At 40.7% G+C, this 21,308-nt stretch overlaps 1 protein-coding gene across 1 annotated transcript in view; it reads right to left on the reverse strand.

Annotated features, from left to right (window-relative positions):
• Positions 1-21,308, reverse strand: part of KIF13A (kinesin family member 13A) — a 172,533-nt gene that overhangs the window by 53,829 nt on the left and 97,396 nt on the right. The window contains 5 exon segments of the mRNA XM_032462545.1: positions 10,068-10,180; positions 10,855-10,989; positions 12,426-12,513; positions 15,109-15,289; positions 16,177-16,269. Of these exon segments, the coding sequence (XP_032318436.1) occupies positions 10,068-10,180; positions 10,855-10,989; positions 12,426-12,513; positions 15,109-15,289; positions 16,177-16,269 (610 nt within the window).

The following is a 21,308-nucleotide window of genomic DNA, read 5'->3' on the forward strand; positions in this document are numbered from 1 at the left end:
ATCTATTCTGTTCAATCACAGGACCTGTGAAACATACATTTTAGAACCTGGAAACATACATGTAAAAGATCACACTAGAGAATTTTAATTAACTCCAAATATATGTTAAAGGTCTGAACCATTTTCTCTTTGGGTCTAATCTGGGCCATTCTGGACTCTGATTTCCCCACAATAACCATGTAACTTGCAGAGCACCCCTCCACTACATGTTAAAGGTATATCCTGCTCATCTGCTTAAAGCCGGCAAGCGTGTTTCATTATGGAGTGACTACAGTTGAACGAAGGCAAAGAACTACCCAAGCAGAGTCTTGGAAGCCTTCCCAGGCCTACTGGGTCAGAACCAGTGAGCGTTATCTCCAGGCGACTTACATGCACATTAAATTTTGAGAAGCCCTGGCTGAACAATAGTCAAAGTGATACATGCATTTGGGTGCCAGGCCGATGAGTCTCAAAATGTGGCGCTAGGACCAGCAGCACCAACATGACTTTGGACCCTGTTAGAAATGCACATTCTCAGGCCCCACCCCAGGCCGACTGCATCAGACACACATAGTGAGACCCAGGAATCTGAGCTTGAACGAGCCTTCCAGGTGATTCTGATGCAGGTAGAGTCAGAACCACTGGTCTAGGCTAATGAGTTTTCCCTGACAGTTAATGCACGTACTCTGCACTTGGAGAAAAGATCGCAGCAGAAACAACAGATCTGTGGAGCTGAGGGACTGAGAACACCCTCTGGTTAAGTACCAACTGCTCTTTTGAAAGAAAATCGACTGGATCCCAAGTTAAGCAGCCAGAAGAGAGCAGTCTCAGGGCACCTCCCAGGACTGCAAGGGTGGTTACAATTTATCATAAAGACAAAACCCTTTGTAAATGGTTAAAAAATTGAACATTTTACCTACTTACAAAAACAAGGAAGGGCACAAATCAGCACGTGACTAGAGTTTAGCAAGTGTAAGGCTACACAGCTTTCTTTCTAGTGTTAACAGTAGATTTCCATTAAATAAAAGAACAGAAAAGAATAAAGGCGTATTTCTCACAACTCATAATTCTCCAAAGGTGAGTCACTGGAAAAGTCATTGAAATACAGAGCAATTCCAAGAGGCAGAAAATGAGCCAGGATTTTAATAACTAACAGCCATTACTGCCAAATGACATAAATATGTACATCATAATTGACAGATTTAAAAGTTAAACAAATCCACCCCAAGAAAAATGAAAACATATGTCCACCCAAAAACTTGTGCAAGGATTCTCATAGCAGCATTATTCACCACAGCCATCATGTGGAAACAGCCCAAATGCCCATCAAATGATGAAGGGAAGAATAAAATGTGGTATGTCCTTATGTTGAAGTATCACAAGGGAGGAATGAAGTTATGATACATGCTACAACACGGACGAGCCCTGAAAATTTGTGGTAAGCGAAAGGCGTCAAAACAAAAAAGGCCACTGTCCTGGGTTGAATAATGTCCCCACCAAACTCACATCCACCAGAACCTCAGATGTGACCTCACTTGGAAGTCGGGTCCTTGCAGATATAATTAGTTAAGATGAGATCACACTGGCTTAGGGAGAGCTCTGATCCAATGACAGACATTACTTATTTTATAACAAAGCCATGAGAAGACACAAAGACACACGGGGAGAACACTCTGTGAAAACGGAGACAGAGACTGAAGTGATGCACCCACTAGCCAAGGAATGCCAGCAACCACGAGAAGGCAGGAGAGGAGCAAGGAGTAGATTTTTCCCTCTGAGCACCCAAGAAGGAACCAACCCTGCCAATCCCCTGATTTTGGACTTTTGGCCTTCAGAGCGGTGAGAAAATACATTTCTGTTGTTTTAACCCATCCAGTTTGTGGTAGTCTATTCTGTAACACTAGGAAACTGACACGTAGTATTGGATCCCACTTATATATGAAATATGCAAAACAGGCAAATCTATAGAGATGGCGGCTGTGGTTGCCTAGGGCTGGGGTGGTGGGGTAAATGGGGAATGATCTGGACACAAGGTTTCTTTTGGGGATGAAGATGTCTTAAACCTAGATTGTGGCGATGGTTACACAGCTCTGTGAATATTATAAAGCTACTGAATTGCATGCTTTAAAATGGTAAAGTATATATGGTATATGAATTACTTCTCAATACAGCTTTCTCAAAAAAAAAATTCAAGTTCAATCACTCCTCCCAAAGGTAACAATTTTAAGAAAGAAAATGGCATATGATATATATGAGATAGAGGAAAAAAGGAGTTCAGTATAAGGGGAAAAACACATTTTTGCTTTAATATAGAATATAGGCCGTTTTCCACATTTTGCATCTACTGAAATAAAATTTTCATTTGGAAACAATTCTTCAGACTATCCCAGATTTTTAATAACCGAACGCAACAGAAATTAATTCCTATAAAGTATAAAGAGCTTAGTGACTCATAGGTCAATATTAGCAACTCAAAGGTTAACAGTGGTCCTACAGAGCTGTAATTTATCCACTTAGAGAAGCTAATCATTCATAGGTGCCACGCCCTTTACCTAATAGTGTGCACACATTCAAAACAAGAACTTCATCTAAACCTATTATGGTCCCTTTGAAAGAAAAAGAAATAAACTGAAGAATGAGTGGAACTCATTGATGATTGAGAGGTCACCAGGTTAACCCAGTAACAAGGGGTCCATACCATCCCCTCCTTCTAGGTTTCCCCTAGAAGCAGTGATCCAGCGGCTCTGAGAATCCCAAGAACCATTTGAAATTTTGCAAGTTCAACGTCTGAAAGTTCAACACCAGGCATGTATATTTTGATAAGAATTTTATTTCCAGGAAGCTCAAAAACATAACAAAATTACTAACGATGGATCCTAGGAGCCTGAAGGCAAATGGGCAGCTCACAGGTGTCCAGAATGGGGTGGGAGGTTGCCTTCTGTTGGTTTTCGTTTTTGGTTTTTTTGCCAATTTTAGGGGCTGAAAATGTTACTCTGAGAATCTTTATAATTCTACCAAAGCACTGCTCCTTTTCTGAACCTGTTGGAGGTGGAGATGGTAAGGAAGCTGCAAATCTCCTGAAATCTTTCACCACTAGTTCTAGGGCAGGGGTGGGGCAGAGAAGGGGGAGGGGCTGACTGGAGAGGAAGGAAGACTTTGGGGAGGGGATAACATTTATAAACAGACAGCCATCTAAACAATGGAGAAATCTGGATCAAAAGGAAAGTAAATAAAACAAAATAGGATTAAAAACAAAATAAAAAGGCTTACTGAAAAAAAAAAAACAACACATTGACATGATTCAACCTTCTTTTGCTTTTTTGTTTGTTTTTCTATACCTTTCTCAAACCTACATAGTTTCCCTTGAAACCCTAACCACTAGATTCCTTCCCTTAGGAGCAGATCTGATGTGATGTTGAGTTATTCGTACTGTCTAGGATGGATTTCAAGCTATTTAACCCATGTTTCCAACCATCTTTTTCGGATCATTAGTGTAGTCCTTACTAAACTTTATTAGAGTTAGATATATCTATATATATCTATATATATATATATATATATGTTCTTTTTTTCCCCCATCTCTTTCTACTTAGATTGTGATCACCCTGGAGGCAGACACTACTGTGCCTGGCTCACAGAAAGCACTCAGTCAGTATTTGCCAAGTTAAACTGAGTCTAGAACAGAACATGGACTTCTCTTTAAAAAGGGCTAATTCTGTGATGGTTTCGGTACACTCTGTGGGTGCTGGCCCAATAACCATTTCTCCCTTCTTACTTGCTAACAGAAACCTGATTTTCCTGGGAAGCATGTGCCAAGCTAAACGCTACTTTCCAGAGTCCTCTGCAGCTCGGAGAAGCCATGAAACACAGTTCTCTCATGAGATGTAGGGAGGTATCACCGGGAGGGGCTTCTAAGTGAGCTCTTGTTCTCCTGATAGAAAAGGTACATTTTTAGCTGACAAAAGCCAGTGGTTCTTTCCCCTTCCTGTTTGGAACACAGATAGGGAGACGATGCCTGGAATGGCAGAGCTGTCTTGAGGTCACGAGAACCATGTGAACACACACTAAGGTTAGTACAGCTGTGTGCCTGACAGCACTTCTGAGACGCTGTCCCAGCCTCTGGACTTACTGAGAAAAACAAGCTCATCATTTGGTTGTCACTGCAGCTGGTTTCTGTTACAGCAGAATACAATTCTAGGCTTTTACAGAATTAGCTGAAAGGCGATGAAGTTAGTGGAAATGAGTTTAGCACTCTTCTCCAGGAAATCCCCACTCTTTATAGGAAAGGAGGAATACAAAGAATATAAGTGGCAAATCATGGGGAAAGGACAGTGCCACCACATGACAGGAGAGGAAAGAAATCTACATGATATCTACAGCATGGGCCTCATTTCCACTCACCACTGTTTCCCAGGGGCTAATGCAAATTATTAAACCCAAATGACATTCATCCAACGAATATCATTCCCAATCTCGTTTCCATTTAATTGCCATGGTTTAATTTAAAAAGTATATACGAACACTTCCAAAAACACATTTGTTCTAGAGATGTTAATATGTGTTACACCTAGAATTCTGTCATCACATAAGTTCAGGGAATGATGAAGTTACAGAGGATTCATTATTGCAGGACTTCTCAGAGCTTTTAGCACTGTGAATCTCCAAACAAAGGTTTTATAAGAAGCCTTTTTCAAAACTATTTATCTAGGATCTTTTTTTTCCCCAGAGCCACCTGAGAAATTTGTATTTCACAAGGATGCTTTGGGAAACACTGAAGGAACAATGGCACGTGCCCCAAAAGATGTGGCTATTGCTTTCCCAGGAGATTCCTGCTCTGTCCTTTGTGGTCTTTGGTGTGAAATACAGAGACCTTCCTTCAGATTTTTTTTTCCCTCACATGTGGACCCTGCAATGTACAAGTGGTAAATTAACAAGGACACCCCCACCTGCCCTTGAATAAGGGACAGAAGGCCGGCCACTTTTATCACCCCTAAGTACAAGTGCACGTTTGGTTATTCAGGAATACCCATGTACGTGAGGTTTCTGAGAGGACATGGACAAGAGCCATGGGGAATACTCAAGAAGGAAAAAAGGAGGATTGCACCGTAAGAAATACTAGAAACATTGTGCTTGTAACTTATTATAACATAAATTCTATGACAATCCTAAGAGTAACATATATTAATATCCCTAGAACAAGTGTTGAGTAGAACCCATTTTTGGAAACGTTTAACATATGCTTTATTATCGACTATAGTAATTGAAATGGAAATGAGACTGGGAAAGATAGTCATCAGACGAATACTGTTTGCATTTAGTGGCAGGCAATGCTGAGAATAAAGCAGAAGCATTTTCAATTCCATTCCTGGGGTTATCAGAGAGGGTTCTGTGAGCTAAGTGAGTTCTCAGAGCAGCTGAACCAGCCAGACTGCAGCGGCAGGGAAAGGCTTCGTCCTCCCACCCTCAGTAGACAGGTGCAGCAGCAGACGAATTTTCCAGATGCGTCCCCTGCAAAGATGGCCTGCAGACGACCTATCGCCCTAGCCCTGAACAAGCCATGGCGGTGCGGCCACCCAGTGCATCAGCGCTGCGCGTAAAGGAGTAACGTGCGCTGGAAAGCTCTTAAGAGCTTAAGGGGAGATGAAGCTCCTAAATCCATAGCTCATTAAGCAGACACTAATGTCTGGGTGAAGTCCCGGACAGGTCTGCTTAAGAGGATTATTAACGTTCCATCCAAAGAAGCCCCAACAGGAGGTCGAGAGAAAGCCCAGGAAACATGTTAGCGATTTCTTTAATCCTAGCACTGGACTGGCCACTGACTTTAACGCTTAAAGCCTTTGTAGAACTACTGGGCAGCCGTTTCAGTATGTTATTTATTTTACCTTATTTGTACACGCTTACACAGAGCTTACTACGTGCAGCTAAGCATGCTCTAAGCACGCTACAAACAGTTACTAATGAATCCTCATAACAGCCTTACTCACAGTGTCGTTTCCTCAACTGCATTTTAGAGTTGAGGAAACTGAAGCTCAGGAAGGTCACACACTTCGTTTTTGTAGCTAAGAAACTCCAGTATCTCCTCTGGGAAGCCCTCCCTGAAACTTCCAGCTATTTTGTGACCCACGTTCCCACTGCACCTTGCGTGGAACTTTCCACAGCACTTAATGTCTTAACATCCCCCTCCAAAGGTGTCCTTCCCCACTGGACCTTGAACTTCCCGAGGCCAGGGCCTGATCTTACTCATCCTTTTCTTCTTACGCCCAAGTCAGTGTTCGAAACACATTTGCTAAATGGAGCAAAAAAGCGCAGGTCCATTTATCTCTTGTCTGTAATCCTTGGGGCCACGTGTGCTTTGAAATTCAGAATATTTTGGACTAGAGGAAATCCAGTAGATACACTACACATGACCACCTGGGGCAGCACCTCACAGTAAAAATTCATTAACATTTCTACAGTTAGGGGGAGGGTATAGCTCAAGTGGTAGAGCGCATGCTTAGCATGCATGAGGTCTTGGGTTCAATCCCCAGTACCTCTTCTAAAAATAAATAAATAAATAAACATGTCTACAGCTAAACTTATGAATGGCCACACTAAATGAGTAAATAAAGACCATAAACGAAGATAAAGACCTCATCAGAGTTCAGATGCAGGTTCATTAACAAGTGAGCTGTGAAGAAAAACAGAAGAGCACTGGGTTTTCAGAGCACTCTGGATTCTGGAATTGCAGGTGGAGGACTGTCGGCCTCTCTTTCCATAAAGCTCTCTAAGACAGCTGCGCAGAGCCCATGGCATGGTCTTACTGTAAGGAGATGTCCCATTCACTCAGTGACTACATACCAAGGACCACGCTGAGAACTTGGAGGCCACCTGGTGGACACCTGGATCCATGGTGGGCTCCCGGAGCATATGCACCAACTCAGGGAGATGGGAGGGACGTGTGCAGTAAAGAAAATAGCCCTGGACTAAGGTTCAGAGGCAGCTCCACTCCCTTCAAGCCAGTTATTTTGGGAAAAGCATAAGAGCAACTTGGCAAACACTCACAGGCTGGTAAACGTGTCCTAAAAAATAGCTCCACGCTTAAATGCTGGGTTATGTAGCACTTCTCAACAATACCTGGTCAAGAAAGTCGCCCCCCACCTTTTGCTTTTTCAGATGAAGAAACTTACTGCATCTTAGCCTACATGTTCCTTGAGGGCAGCAGTCATGCTGTAACAAATGACCACAGACACAGCAGCTTAAAGCAACATAAGGGTATTACCTTCCAGGTCTGGAGGCTAGAAGTCCAGAATGTGCTTCACTGGGCTAAAACCAAGGTGTCAACAGGGCACATTCCTTCTGGATGCTCTAGGGGAGAATCCGTCTCCTGGCTTCTTCAAGCTTCTGCAAACCACCCCCAGCTCCTGGCTCCTGGCCCCTCCTCCATCTCCAGTGGACTGTGAGGTCTTTCTCCCCCTACATCACTCTCACTCTGCTCTCCCACCTCCTCCTTTTACCTGTAAGGAGCTTTGTGATTACATCAGACCCACTGAATAATCCTCTCATCTCAAAACCTTTAACTTAATCACACCCGCAAAACCCCTTTGTGAGGTCTCAGGTGCACAAGTTTTGGGAATTAGGACCTAGACGTATTTGGGGAGCAGGGAAGCAATATTGTGTCTATGATGGTATCTAAATTCCTCTTGCATCTGCAGCATCTAGTGCAGTGCTAGACACAAGCAGAGGCTTATTACTAAATGTCTGCTCAGCTTGTATTCATACGGCTTACATAACTCCAACCATCAGTTTCCTCATCTTTAAACAGATTAAAAATACATATTAGGAACCTCATATGAAAGAGTGCATATGAAAGTGCACTGAAAACTATAAAGAGCCCTAAAAATGTAGATATCTCATAGACTAGTGGAAAGGAAAACATCCATCCATTTGTGAAAGAGCTAATATATGTATAAGGACAGACAGCAGGATGCTCCAGAGAATTCCATTCAATGCAGCAAGCCATCATGGAAAAGAGCCAGTTGCTGGAGTATCTAAATTACGTGATCATGTGGCTATGAGGTAGTCCAGTTTGGGAACCGCATAATTTAGTGTCCAAATTGAAGTGAGCACTATGAATATTCACTCTGGGACAAAAGTATCAATCAGGACTCTTCCAGGCAAACAGAACACTTGGGCACCCCCCGTACAGCACAGCGGGTGAGCCTGGCTCTAGAGCCAAACTGCCTACAACCAAATCTAAGATCCACACTTAGAGCTTTGTGACCCCGGACACGTTATTTATCTGCTCTCTGCCTCGGTTTCCTCATCTGTAAAATGGGGATAACAGACCCATCTCACAATGCTGATCAGATGAGTTATTACATATAGAGCATTGAGAACAGTGCCTGGCATATAGTAAGAGGTCAGTAAAAGTGATCATCATACATCAAGGCCAGCCATACTCTAAATTCCCACAAATCCATAGCACAGAATTCCCAGTGTCTTCCTAAACGCCCAGCCACAAATCTATAGGGGGTGACAGTCTGCTCGTTGGTACCTGCTTCCTCAAACTCCCATTTCTGCTTTCCCATCCTGGTTCTTGCACTCACTGTGGAACGCAGAGCTGCAGTGCCAGTCTGGGCTCCTGCAATGCCTTGTCAGGAAATAGAGCAAAATCCTTTGTTATTAGAGCAGGAGACAGAATGACTGGAAGTTAACCCCCTAAAGAAGCAGCTGTGCAGTGAGCATGGCTGTGTCCATCTGATAGAGGGGGTGATATTTCACTGCTAATTTTTAACTTTTGTAAAATTACAATGCGCTAGCATCATGTTAAAATGCATGCTGCACAAACATGTTCCTGAATATATTACCTCTTGTCACCTTCTGTCCTATAGAAAACTGCATATTATGTCTCAACAGAAAAAAATATTGTAAGTACAAAGGAAACTACTTCCTGCTGAACTTGGAATAATGATCATGCTGTTTATACAGATTATACAAATAATAGCTACAACAATTAATATTTATTCAGTGCATACTACGTGCCAGGCATTGTTCTAAGTACCTTATGGGCATTTAGTCCCCAACAATTCTACAAAGTAGGTACTGCGATTATCACCATTCTACAGTTGGGGAAAATGAAGCACAGAGAGGTGAACTCACTTGCCCATGACAAAGATACATCCAGTAAGCGGGGGGCGGGGGGGGGGGTGCCCGCAGGATCAGACTCAAGGAGTCCTGCTCAAGTACATATTCTTTTTTTTTTTTTTAAAGTGTACACACTCTTCAATGCAAACTCTGTCCCCTCTCATGCTGGAGAATAGGGGGACTTCTCTTGCATATCAGCAGCCCCCTGGGATACAGCGCGACTGAAAGAACAAGCCCTTCATTTGTGCCCCGCTGTACCCTCCGTGTGGCATGCCTTCATCTTCTTTGCCCACCCGTCCAACTCCTATACGTCCTGCACAGCTGGGCTCTCCTCCAGCCTTTGCAGCATCCCTGGGCACACTGCAGGCACTCAAGGCAAAGGGTGAGATTTCAGAGTGGCAGTTATTCAATAACTGTTACCTTTTTTGGGGGGCAGTATTGATGTTTAAACAGTATCAGCCTTATAAAGGGATCTGAAGAGCTTCTATTCAGAATAAGCACTTCGAGGGGGAAGGTATATGTAGCTCAGTGGTAAAGTGCATCCTTAGCATGCATGAGGTCCTGGGTTCAATCCCCAGCATCTCCATTAAAATAAATAAATAAATCTAATTACTTCGCCTCTCAAAAACAAACTATTAAAAAAAAAGAATAAGCTCCTGCAGTTAAGATAGGATTTGATTTACAGAACTGTGACTTGTACTTACCTAAGACGACATGACACAATGACACAATGAGTTTGTACAATGTTTGAGCCGAGCTGCACCATGCAGTTTTACTCAAACGTCACGTATCTCAGTAGAGGCAGGTGGATGTTTTTCTTGAAACCAGTTTACTAAAGCTACACAGACTCTGAACCACCTGTGACTGGAACCTTCTGACCCCTGACCACACAGTAAGTCCCCCCAGACACACAAGAGCTGGGTGGGATGTTCCAGTTTCACACGGAACATCCCCAGCCCCCTTACTTGTTAATGTTGCTGCCTTCTTTCAGTCGCTCTCCTGCGGCTCCCGTCTTAGACACCCTTTCGCTACCCGCCAGGTCTACCAAGCTGACCTTGCTGACTTTCTCTCCCGAGTTCTAGTTGTGGGAAACAAGAGAGAAACAACACACGTGAATGTGAAAACCGCACAGGTGACTACACGTACGTCAGCCCTGTAACTGACACCATCCTGCGCCAAGAAGGCAAACTCCTCAAGAAGTCTCTTCTTCTTAAGTGGTAAGCAGGGCTCTTTGGACGAGCAATTTCAGGGTCAGAACTGAAGCTGGGTGGCAGTACAGCATTGTGTTTTGCACCTGGGCTGCAAGCTCACTCAGTTTTCCAGAATATAGGCAGAAAGCTGGAGCTTTTAAGTGCCTATGAGAACACACTGGGACATGAGGATTCCTGCACATTCAGATCAAATTCTTTTTTTCAGGCTAAATGTTGTGGTTTCCTCTTTAATATCCCTTAACAACCATGAGGCAAACTCAGCTGTTCTTAGGGGAATTTCAGTATGGAAGGATACATAGTAAAAACTGTATGGTGACATCATCGTGCTCTTTAGGCAGTTTACACAACGAATCCAATTTTTTTAAAGAAGTTATACATAAAGGAAGACCTAACAAATTAAATGACTTTAGCAAAGAGGCTCATCTAGTAGGTAGAAGAGCCAGCATAAAATCTCAGCAACTGAATCCAGCCAGGAAACAGCTCACCCACGCAGGTATTCTGAGTTCTTTTACTGCCATCAAAGGTTCCCCCGGTCCCTCACCCCAGACTGCAGGTCATAGAGCGTCTGTGTGATTATGATGTTGAACACAGCATGGGAGCGGCTGCTTTCTTCATTCATGTTGGTTGCAGCTACTGTCCGGGACTTATTTCCCTCAGACATCAATGACTCAATATCCTAGAGGCAAAGCATAAAAAAATGTTATAAGCAAAAAATATGAGAACACAATCCCGCCCACCAGGACAGGACATGTACTAATTATGACCCCTCTGACGCATGTCACCACCCTTCCACGTGCACCTCCCTGCCCCATCTCCACCCAGCCTGGTGTGAGCTTCCACTCTCTCAGTGTATGAATGTTTCCCCCATTCTTCCCCCCGCAATTGCCCTCTTTCACTGTTAATTACCTATTTTCCCTCTGCAAGTTCCTAAGGCGAAAAGAGCTAATATTTATTGAGCCTTCCAGATACCCAATAACAGTGGTTACTTTATTTCCCTCTAACTCTCCCGGACAGCCATCTACTGTGTGCTGATCTGCCTCCCTTCTCCAACACTGTGGCTCTCCAAGGACAGGGACCTTTCCTTATTTGACTTTGTACACCTGCCTTAGAACACCCGGAACCTATGGGGTCTTATACAATGTCTGAAGAATGAGCCTTTATAAAAGAAGTATTTTCCGGATTTCGCACACAAGGACACTGAAGTTCACGGAGGTCAGATAATTTTTCCCATATCTAGTACGAGTTAGAGCTGGATGCAAAGCACAAGCTCCCCAGCTCTTACTAGTAAGCGACAGGAGGAAGTGGACACTGACCCGAGACACTGAGCTACGAGCCAGGCATCTTAGCAAAAGTGCTGACTTAGCGCCTTCCTGCCAGAGAGGGGTTTCAGTTCATTTCCAGATCTCAATGTGTTTAAAGTGGTGACTGCACTCTATTTCTGATTTAAGCAATACTAAAACTGTCTACATTCAATTGTCTGGAGCGGGTTCCCCTGCAGATGAATTTTAGTCACACTGAGTGTGAAGTGATGCAAGAACTGCCACGGCACATCTAAGGAGGGGGGTGAACTTGCTCATTTATTTATCAGCATTCTTCAGCAACAGACAGCAGTTTGTCTTAAGGGCTTTCTAAAGCAATGACAATAAAAGTAGGGGTAAAACATCGAGCCAGGATGTCAAAGAGTAGGACAAGGAAACGGGTCAGTCAATGGAAGGAGGATCCAGTAGGGTGGAAAGGAATGGAAACTGAAGCAGGAGACCCTGTCAAAGGGAAAGGGCTGAATTAATTACCAAACAGTATTCACATATGTCCAGATTTGTCCAGAAGGACATCCTGGCAACCTCGGGGAGAAGAGTTTCAAAGAGTGGCATTAGTGTAAACACTCAGCAACGTCAAATCGCTGGGCCTCTCAGCCACACTGCACAACCTTCACAACCAAGCAGGTTGAAGAGTGCCCTTTCTGTCTGTTTGGGGGGTGCTGATCCTGGGTTTCTGAGACCATGAATGGTATCAATATGCTGTAAAGCATCGCATAAAAATATATTCAACATTACTTATACACGTCGATTCACTGCCAGTTTTTTAATGACATTTTTTAAGAATGACACTTACCTCAAAACTGGTGACAGCCAGTTGGGATAAACCATCTACATATGGTCCTAGAACTTTATGCTCCCGAACTTTAAGAGACTGTCTACTCCTTTGGGAGAAAGAAAAAAGGAATGAATGAATCAGACCCAGCTTGAAGCTTTTCTTTCTAAAAAGAAGTACTTTAAAAAGTACTCAGAAGCTTAAGATTGCCATTCCGGTAGAATTGCTTTTAACTATCAAAAAATAGTCTAAAAGCTACTTTATTTGGATTAGCAAAACAGCATTCCTTATGAGGAATGTCTTTTATACTCTGATTTCTATTTATAGTAACTTACTATTTTAAAACTTCTATCTCTACTCCCAAACTAAACAGCCAGCGCACAGAATACTAGGTCAGGCTAACTTGCTTTAGTAGATGAACTTCAGCTTCACACAGCAGGGGGGAAAATTAGAAAAAAAAAGAAAATGAAGCAAAGAACATGCCAGAACTGAATTTAAACTTCAGACTATTTTATTAAAAAAAAGGCTGTTTTCTAAGCTGACAATTTTATACAGAAAGTGATGTTAAATTATAGTAATTGTTTGTAGTTACTGATATTTATCCTACATTTAGAATTGGCTCTGCTGATGAAGACTTTAGGGCTCTTCTGAATTTTTAAATGCCAAACTTGGTCTAGGACCCATCTGAAGAGCTTATCAATAGATAAGTGAAGACGCAAAGCAAAGCTATGTATTGTGGCCATACTGTGTATGCCACCTTTTTCACGGCATCAGATACTGGTCACCTTTCAAATCAAGAGTCAATGCTGGACATCACTCAAGTGTGGAGAAAAGTAACTAAGAATGACTGAGTACTTCCCAAAGTCTAGGCCTTGTTCCCTAAGAACTTCTCAGTTACCTCACTTAATCTTACAACAATCTCACAAAGTAGGTTCTACTAACTCTGTTTTAAGGATGAAGAATGCAAGGTGACAACAAGCAATTCTGCTGTACCCTAAACAAGGGCAGACCAAACACACGTCTTCAGAGCTGCTTGGATGCACAAGGACCAGAACTCAGCGCGCTCTGTTTGCACAACCAGATTCTTTAACACTCCTCATGAACAAGAAAAAGTCAACCTAACACCATATCAAGGTGTTGTGATGGTGTCTAACATCTGGAGTTCTTGTTACATGGCTAGTGGGAGTGTCAACTGGTACAACCATGTACAGACTCTTGGTACAAACTCCTGCATTTATATACCAGGAGAACCGTCCAAGAGTGCTCAGAGCAGCACTGAGGTGGTAAGAAGTGGAAACCATATAAATGACAGAAGATAGAATAAATAAATTATACTATAATCATGCAACGGAATATTAAAGAGCAGTAAAAATGAATGAATTATTACTTCATATATCAGAACAAGTGAATTATTAAGGGGAAAAGTAGCCATTCACCAAAGGACACATATTACGATGCCACTTACACAAAGTTAAAAATTGTGCAAAATTATGTGTAAACTCTTAAAGAGGAGGAAGACAATGAGAAACATAAAATTTCTAATAGTAGTTACCTTTGGGGAGTGGTAGAGACTGAAATAGGATCAAAGAGGAACATACAGGTGGCTTCAGAAACATGGGTCATGTTCCATTTATTAAGCCAAATGGTGAGTAGGGCAGTTGTTGACTTTATTATTCTTCATACCTTACATGTATTATAAATGTTCTTTCATATGGATTAAAGAGTTATTAACTTTAAAGTAAATAAAACATTTCCTATGACTGGGTCACTTCCTTGCCACCCATAATTTTGATCTTATACCTTTCATTATGCCTTTGATTATACAACTGCTAAAAGCATTTAAATTTATTTTTAATGACATGAGAAAGTATTCATCCTGTTATATAAAAAAAACTCAGGATACTGAATTGTATGTAGAGAATAACCTCAACACACACACCACACACACCACACACACCACCTGGAGATTTGAGACACAGGATCAAAAACTACCAAAGGGTTAACAGAAGCTATTTTTGAGTGGCAGGATTATAGGTCATTTTTATTTCTTCTTACATTTTACTTATTTTCTAAATTTTTATAAATATATATTATTTTAAAAATCAGTAAAAATTTTTTAATTAAAAAAAAGTAAATGGCCCTCTCCTTTCCCTTTGAATCAAACTCATCTGGCTTTTATCACCTAGTTATAAAAAATTACAGATGCCTGGGTCTCCCTCTGGGTCTACTGAATAGTCTCTATAGGTGAGGCTCAGGCCCACGGGTCCTGAAAACAATCTCCCGAGTGATTCTGACGCACATCCCAGGAAGAAAACGACTTGCCTAGGCTGGGCCGTGTGAATCCTTCAACCATTCTCCCTCCCATTTAGAGGTGCTGCTTTCCAACGTAAATGGAAGGACCAATGTGTCGTTCTTAACTCAATTTTTACGAATGAACCATAGTGGCAAAATAACATCAACATTAAAAAAAAAAACCAACCATCCTTTTAAATGGCATATGTGAGCAACTTTATACACGAATATAGTATGAACCATGGCTACTGGATACACCAAGAGGCTCTGAGGAGCTGACGATTTCTCAGTAAATGAACTGAAACCAGAACAGTGACCAAGGGCTCAAATTCACATACTCCCGCAACTTTAACTTCAGGATCATTTAAAATTATTACTCTAATTACAAGGTTAATTTCAACCACTAACTTACCCTTTGGGGTCTAAAAGATCCCGAACTTTCTCATTATAAATTTCCATATAGGACACTTCGACTTTAAAGGTCTGAGACTCATTCTGCTCCAGAGAGATCCTTTGAAATAAAGCGCAGCAGAGCCTGGGGATGAGGCCCCGCTGCTCAGCATTGCCCATCATGGAGAAGGATTTTCCTGAGCCTGGAGAAAGGCAAGCAGAAAGAAAGGAGGACGGAAGAGGAAGCAAAATGTAATGCTTCAACCAGACAAGTGTTCTGCGTCCATCAGCCAAGGTCACACAGCAGAAGTAGCCACCTGGCCCTCAAACCCAGGTCCCCAGACACCAAGGCTACTATTCTTCCCATTACACCCATGGCCTTCATTTCAACTCTCCCTGCAAGATCCGGGGGACATCTCCTTTACAGATGGATGGGTACCAATGTAACCACCACCAATACATAGTCTTCAAAAGTACGTATGGTAAATATCAACTATACAGCATCAAGTTCCATTAACAGCATTTACCCACCAAATATTTCACATTTGTAAAAGTGCTGTCATATATACTCTCCTGGTTGTCCTGCGATGTGACAATTGGCAGTATTGTCATGATTTATTCCAACTTTAGAGTTGAAATAATGGTGGCTCAGAGGGTTAATGGCTGAGCCACTAGTCTGTCTTTGTTTTGCTTGTTCCAACCAACTGTATCACTAGACTAGGTTTAATAACCTATCATCACTTTCGTATCCTGGTGAAAGTCCTCTGTACAGGATGACACTAGGAGTTTTTCTATAGTTTTTCACTATAACACTTATACTGAAAACTGGTAATTATTCTCTTAGTCCGAAATCAGGTTAAAACTATAATTTAGGAAAATGACACTTAATAGTTTGAAACTAGCTTTGCTCATAAATACTGAAATTACTCAATTACCACAACTGTTGAACCTCCAAAAGAGGATTACTTTTGATCACCTAACTCAGCTAAACCCACGAAGTCAGAAGCATTTTCCCAAAGTGTTCTCTAATTCTGTGTTTTAAGAAATATACATTTGATACCATTGACTGCAAAGAAAAACAGCTACTTACCTGTCTGTCCATATGCAAAAATGCAAGCATTATACCCCTGAAAGGCTTTTTCAAGAATTCCTTCCCCAAGGCACTTGAAAACCACCTCCTGACCTTAAAAAAAAAAAAAAGCAAAAAATATAAAAAGAGAACATGGTTTTTCTTGACATATTTGTATTAATAACTGAGCCCGTCATTAACAACATTTTCTCAACCCAAAAAAGATGTTAAGTGTATCGCACAGCTACTGTTTGTAGGGCTGTGTGTTAACAGCTCAATATATGCAATTTTATTGACTTGTCTAAACAAGAGCGCAGTACCTGGCTCAATTTATGATCTTACCCATTGTTTCCATCTAAGTCATTCCTCTGGGCATTACAATTTCCTGCATGGCTATTGTCTGTGGGCCATATGGAAGCATCATTGAAGTTTGGTTTAGTTTCTTCTCCTGAGTTAGTATTAAAGTGTCATTCAACATAAATTGTTTTATCTCTCCATCTGGACTCTGAGCTTCTGATGAGCCAGAAACCACATCATACACATATTGGTGTGTGTACACCTCTGCCCTAGTATGGTGCTAAGTACCTGCCAGGTGCTGAGAAACTGTTCATTGCCGGTAGAGGTGATGAGCTGAGCACAGACACCTTTCACCTGTGTTCCCACAGAGGGTTCAGGGACAAGTTCTGTTCTGTGAGCCCATCTACAGCTAACTGCAACTCTTGGGGGTGTTCTGCCATGTACTATATACACTATGGTAGTGTCCAGCTGAAGAATAGAGGTGTGAAAATCTTTTTAAACACTTAAAGAAGCATTTACTAACCCTCTGAAATTGGTGCCTGACATTTATCCTCCATCATTAGGAGAATTAAAGTAATAATTCTCCTTCCTCTCTGCAGAAATTCTTGGTTTAAGTACCTCTTTGCTCCACTGGAACGAGAAGCCCCTGACTAATGTCAGAGACTATAATCTGTTTATCTTTGTAATCCTAGTGCCTAGTACAAAGTGCTTAATAAATATTTGTCCAAAGATGAGTCAGTTTAATCTTTTTATCCTACCTGACAATTCCTTTCACATTTGGAAATAATGCAACGTAACCTAAGTTTTGGGGTGTATGTTTTTCTTTCATGCATCTGATTTTAGCAGCCTCTTGTTATACTATGACTTATCGTGGATGGAACTCTTAAAAGTGCAAACGTGAAACAAGAAATAATATTGTCAGTCATTAGGTTGGCAAAAAATAAACTTTTGACAGTATCAAATATAGCTGGATGGAAGAAACAGGTATTTTCATAAGCTGCCAGCAGGAGAATCAGCAAATGCAGCCATTCTAAGGAAAACCTCCCAGCACCTATAAAAGGGACCACGCCCAGGCCCTCTGATCCACTGTGAGGCATCTGCCCTAGAGACTCACCCCGACAAGAGACCCCTGTGAAAGGATGTTCTTGGCAGCATTATTTATAATACCGTGAGCTGGAATCAAGTTAAATGCTCATTAGTAAGGGAGCAGATAAGTAAAATGTGACTATTTTGCAAGATGGAATATCACACACCATGTTAAAAAAAACAAAACAAATCGTGTGTAAACAATGCTAGAATTCAAAAACATTGTTGAATAAAAACAAAAAGTTCAGCTGTATGTATAATGCAATAATTTATGTCAAGAAGTGTGTATGGGGGATATCGATGTGTGCTAAAGTAAGAAAAAAAAGGATCAGAAAAAAATATACCAAATTTACATAACCTTATTTCTCAACTTCTGACTTCCATCTAAGAGGAATTTTTAAAATGTCGATGGAATATGTGAATTTTTTTTAAAAGGGTGTAACTGTAAGAGGTTTTCCTAAGAATACGTGTTTGTTGTGAAGACTACCTAAAGATGTGTGTGTACGCACACACAAACATGCACTGAGAAGAATCAAGTATTGTCAAAATTATCCACTAAACACACACTTTTAAAACTGCTTTTATGTTAAGAGTTAAGCTGTTAAGAGTCCTGGGTTCATCAAGAAAATAACTGACCCATCGTGTTGCTGATCTTTCAAAAACATTGATTTTTTTTCTGATACGTTTTCTCAGAAGACCTTTCTCATTCCACATGTATTCCCAAGGCCTATGCACAGGCTTAAATCTATTTAACACAGCCAGAAGTCAGGCTTGTGAGAGCTGATGGTGGTCCTCAGCCAGGCCCCAAGTGCGGTCCGTAAGTCATCAGTCGAAGGCATTCAAATAGCACTGCTTTCTTGGCACAAAGAGGGGTGGAGCAATCTCCTTTGATCTTCCACACTGGTGAACAAGCCCCCAGAAGGGGAGTGGCTGAGGGTGGGGACAAGACGCTCTAAGACTTGGCTAGGGCAAACATCCTATGAATTGTAATTCAAAATTTCAATTCATATTTAGTCACCTAAAAAACAGCAAGGGCTTGAGTTGAGGAAAGGATTAAGCTGCAGAGAAGCACTGGGGCCAAGGAGCTTTCACCCTTGCTTTGCAGAGCCTGAAGTCATTAACCAATCAAGAATTCGTATCTGCTCGCTTGTCAGGTAGTGAAATGGAATACTTTCTGGTTTCTGCTCCTGGTGCTGAGTAGGCTGGAATTACGCGAAATTATATTCTCAGTGTTTTTCCAAGGGCAAAACACAAGGTTTCTTTTTCCTTGTTAGGAATGGCCTTTTTAAACCAAAGATCATTAGCTGAAAAAACAAGAATGACTGCTATAGAGCTACATAAAACAGGTTTATGACGTGTCATAAAAAGCCACCCAGGGTGTGCATATTAAAACTACAGTAGAAAGGGACAGACTGGGAGTTCGAAATTTGTAGATACTGACAGGTATATATAGAACAGATAAGCAAGATTATACTGTATAGCACAGAGAAATGTATACAAGATCTTGTGGTAGCTCACGGCGAAAAAGTATGTGACAATGAATATTTATAAGTTCATGTATAACTGAAAAATTGTATTCTATACTGGAAACTGACACAACATTGTAAACTGACTATAACTCAATAAAATAAAATTAAAATTAAAAATAAAATAAAATACAGTAGAAATAAACCAAATGATTAAAGAGTGCTCCAGGACAGAAAAACATAAGAATAAACTTAAGTTTGGCCTATTTCCAAATTATCGCCAGTACTAAATAGGATATGAATTAACCTATTTAACTTGTATACTTTTATTGTGTATGCTAAAAAGAAAAAATTAATTTTTTGTCAACTGAACCGTTTACAGCACACTTTATATATTCTTCATCACGGAATCTTTGCAATGCCCAGGTGTGGTAGGTATGGATTATAACCAATAAAGAGATGGGGGCGGGGCTCTAAAAGAGTGAGTCATCTGCCCAGGATTAGGCCACCAGTGAGTGGCAGGGCCTGGGTCTGTGGGTGCTACTCCCAAACGGGCTGAGCTCATCCGCAATCAGCGGCTCGTGCTGCGTGGCACAGAGAATCAGTTATTCCCACCTCTGTTCTCCACGGTAATTTTTTTTTTCAAACAAACTCCAGAACTTATCACACTGCAGTATTTTTCCCCATCCCCATTTTGTCTCTTCTACTGAATCGCGAGCTTTGAGAACAGGAGCTGTAGCATCTTGGCAGAGTACCTGGCAAAGTACCACCAGGAAGCACTTTTATTTACCGAATTGTTCCTCTGTTGACACTGCTGTTTTCAAACTAATGTGTATTTAATTGGGGGCCCCTCTCCTCATTAGTGATGACTGAGGCATCAAAATATTGTTTATTGAACTTAAAAAGAAACGTTTAATTGTAGAGCTTACACCTGGTCGAAGTCTGGCTGTTTTTGAAATTCTAATGAGCCCCTAAAGATTACAATCATCTTTGTTAAGTGAGGTGCTGGGTTGTGAATAGACGTGTCAACATGTGTAATCACTAATTGAATAATTTTGATAAAAATTACAGATTACACTTTTACAGACACCCATAGTTACCTCCTTCCTACACATTGAAACAAAATATGTGACTGAAAAAAAATATAAACTAGTCTCTTTGATTTCCATTACATGAATACATACACTTTCGAAAAAGTCAAGTTCTTTCAGTTAGATACTTAGTTACATTTGACAGACAGAATATAATTCAGATTTATTATATTTAATAAAGTTTTAGTTATAAGTAGGACAGGAAAAAATTCTGGGAAACATGAAATGGAACATGGAAAAGCCAAAAACAATTATACTGTGTTTCTGGAAAGAATTTTTCTCTTTTCTGTCATTAAATATCTATCCCAAAATGATACATAAAATGATAAATACAAAGAACTATATTGTAAAGTTCATGTATTTTTACAAATCTAAGCAAGACTAGCCTCTAGAGAGACTGGAACCCATTTTATCACTATAGCTTCATGTCTGGAGGGAAATTTATTCAAAGACAAGGCATAATGAACACTTTCGCACCCCTACAAAGATACACTAACTTTTTTTTTAAAAGCTGCTTAGCTCCCACTATGTGCTTACCCGATGCAATCAGCTCCCTGCTATGGATATTTAGATGATTTCCCTTTCCTTTATTTCTGCAATATTTATCCTTATGTATGTATCTTTGTGCACTTTTCTATTCACTTTACTAGGCAAACTTCCAAAAGATCAAATTACTAACTCCTCTAGCAATCGTGAGCCTTCTTTCTACACCTTCAATAACACTGGCTATTAGCGTTCTTCTTGGTTTTGACTAAATCAACAGGAAAAAAAAAAAAAGCCTCTTGTTTTGTTAAATTAAAATTTTCCTTTCCTTAGTTTATTGTCCATTTCTATTTATTCTATAGTAAACTATTTGGGTCCTATGTTTATGTTTATAAGTCAATTGGTTTAGTTGTTAATTTTTTAAAATATTAATTTTTAAAATGCCCATCATATATTAAGGATATTAACCTTTGGTCTATCATACGTTGCACATTTTTTTTCCACCAGTCTGTTATTTATTTTTCGGTCTTCTGTTGTTCTTTGTCATACAAAAGCTTTTTGTCTTTCACATTCAAATCTTCTCTCATCTTTTCCTGTATGATTTTCATCTATGGCATATGTTATGCTTCCAAAATCGTTCTGGATTATTATTACCCCAAATTACACAGCACATTTTCTTCTAGTTTTGTTTTTGATTTATACAGTTTTATTTCCAAACCTGAGTTCTACT

The sequence above is a fragment of the Camelus ferus genome, chromosome 20 (genome assembly GCF_009834535.1).
Source record: "Camelus ferus isolate YT-003-E chromosome 20, BCGSAC_Cfer_1.0, whole genome shotgun sequence".
Lineage (NCBI taxonomy): Eukaryota > Metazoa > Chordata > Mammalia > Artiodactyla > Camelidae > Camelus > Camelus ferus.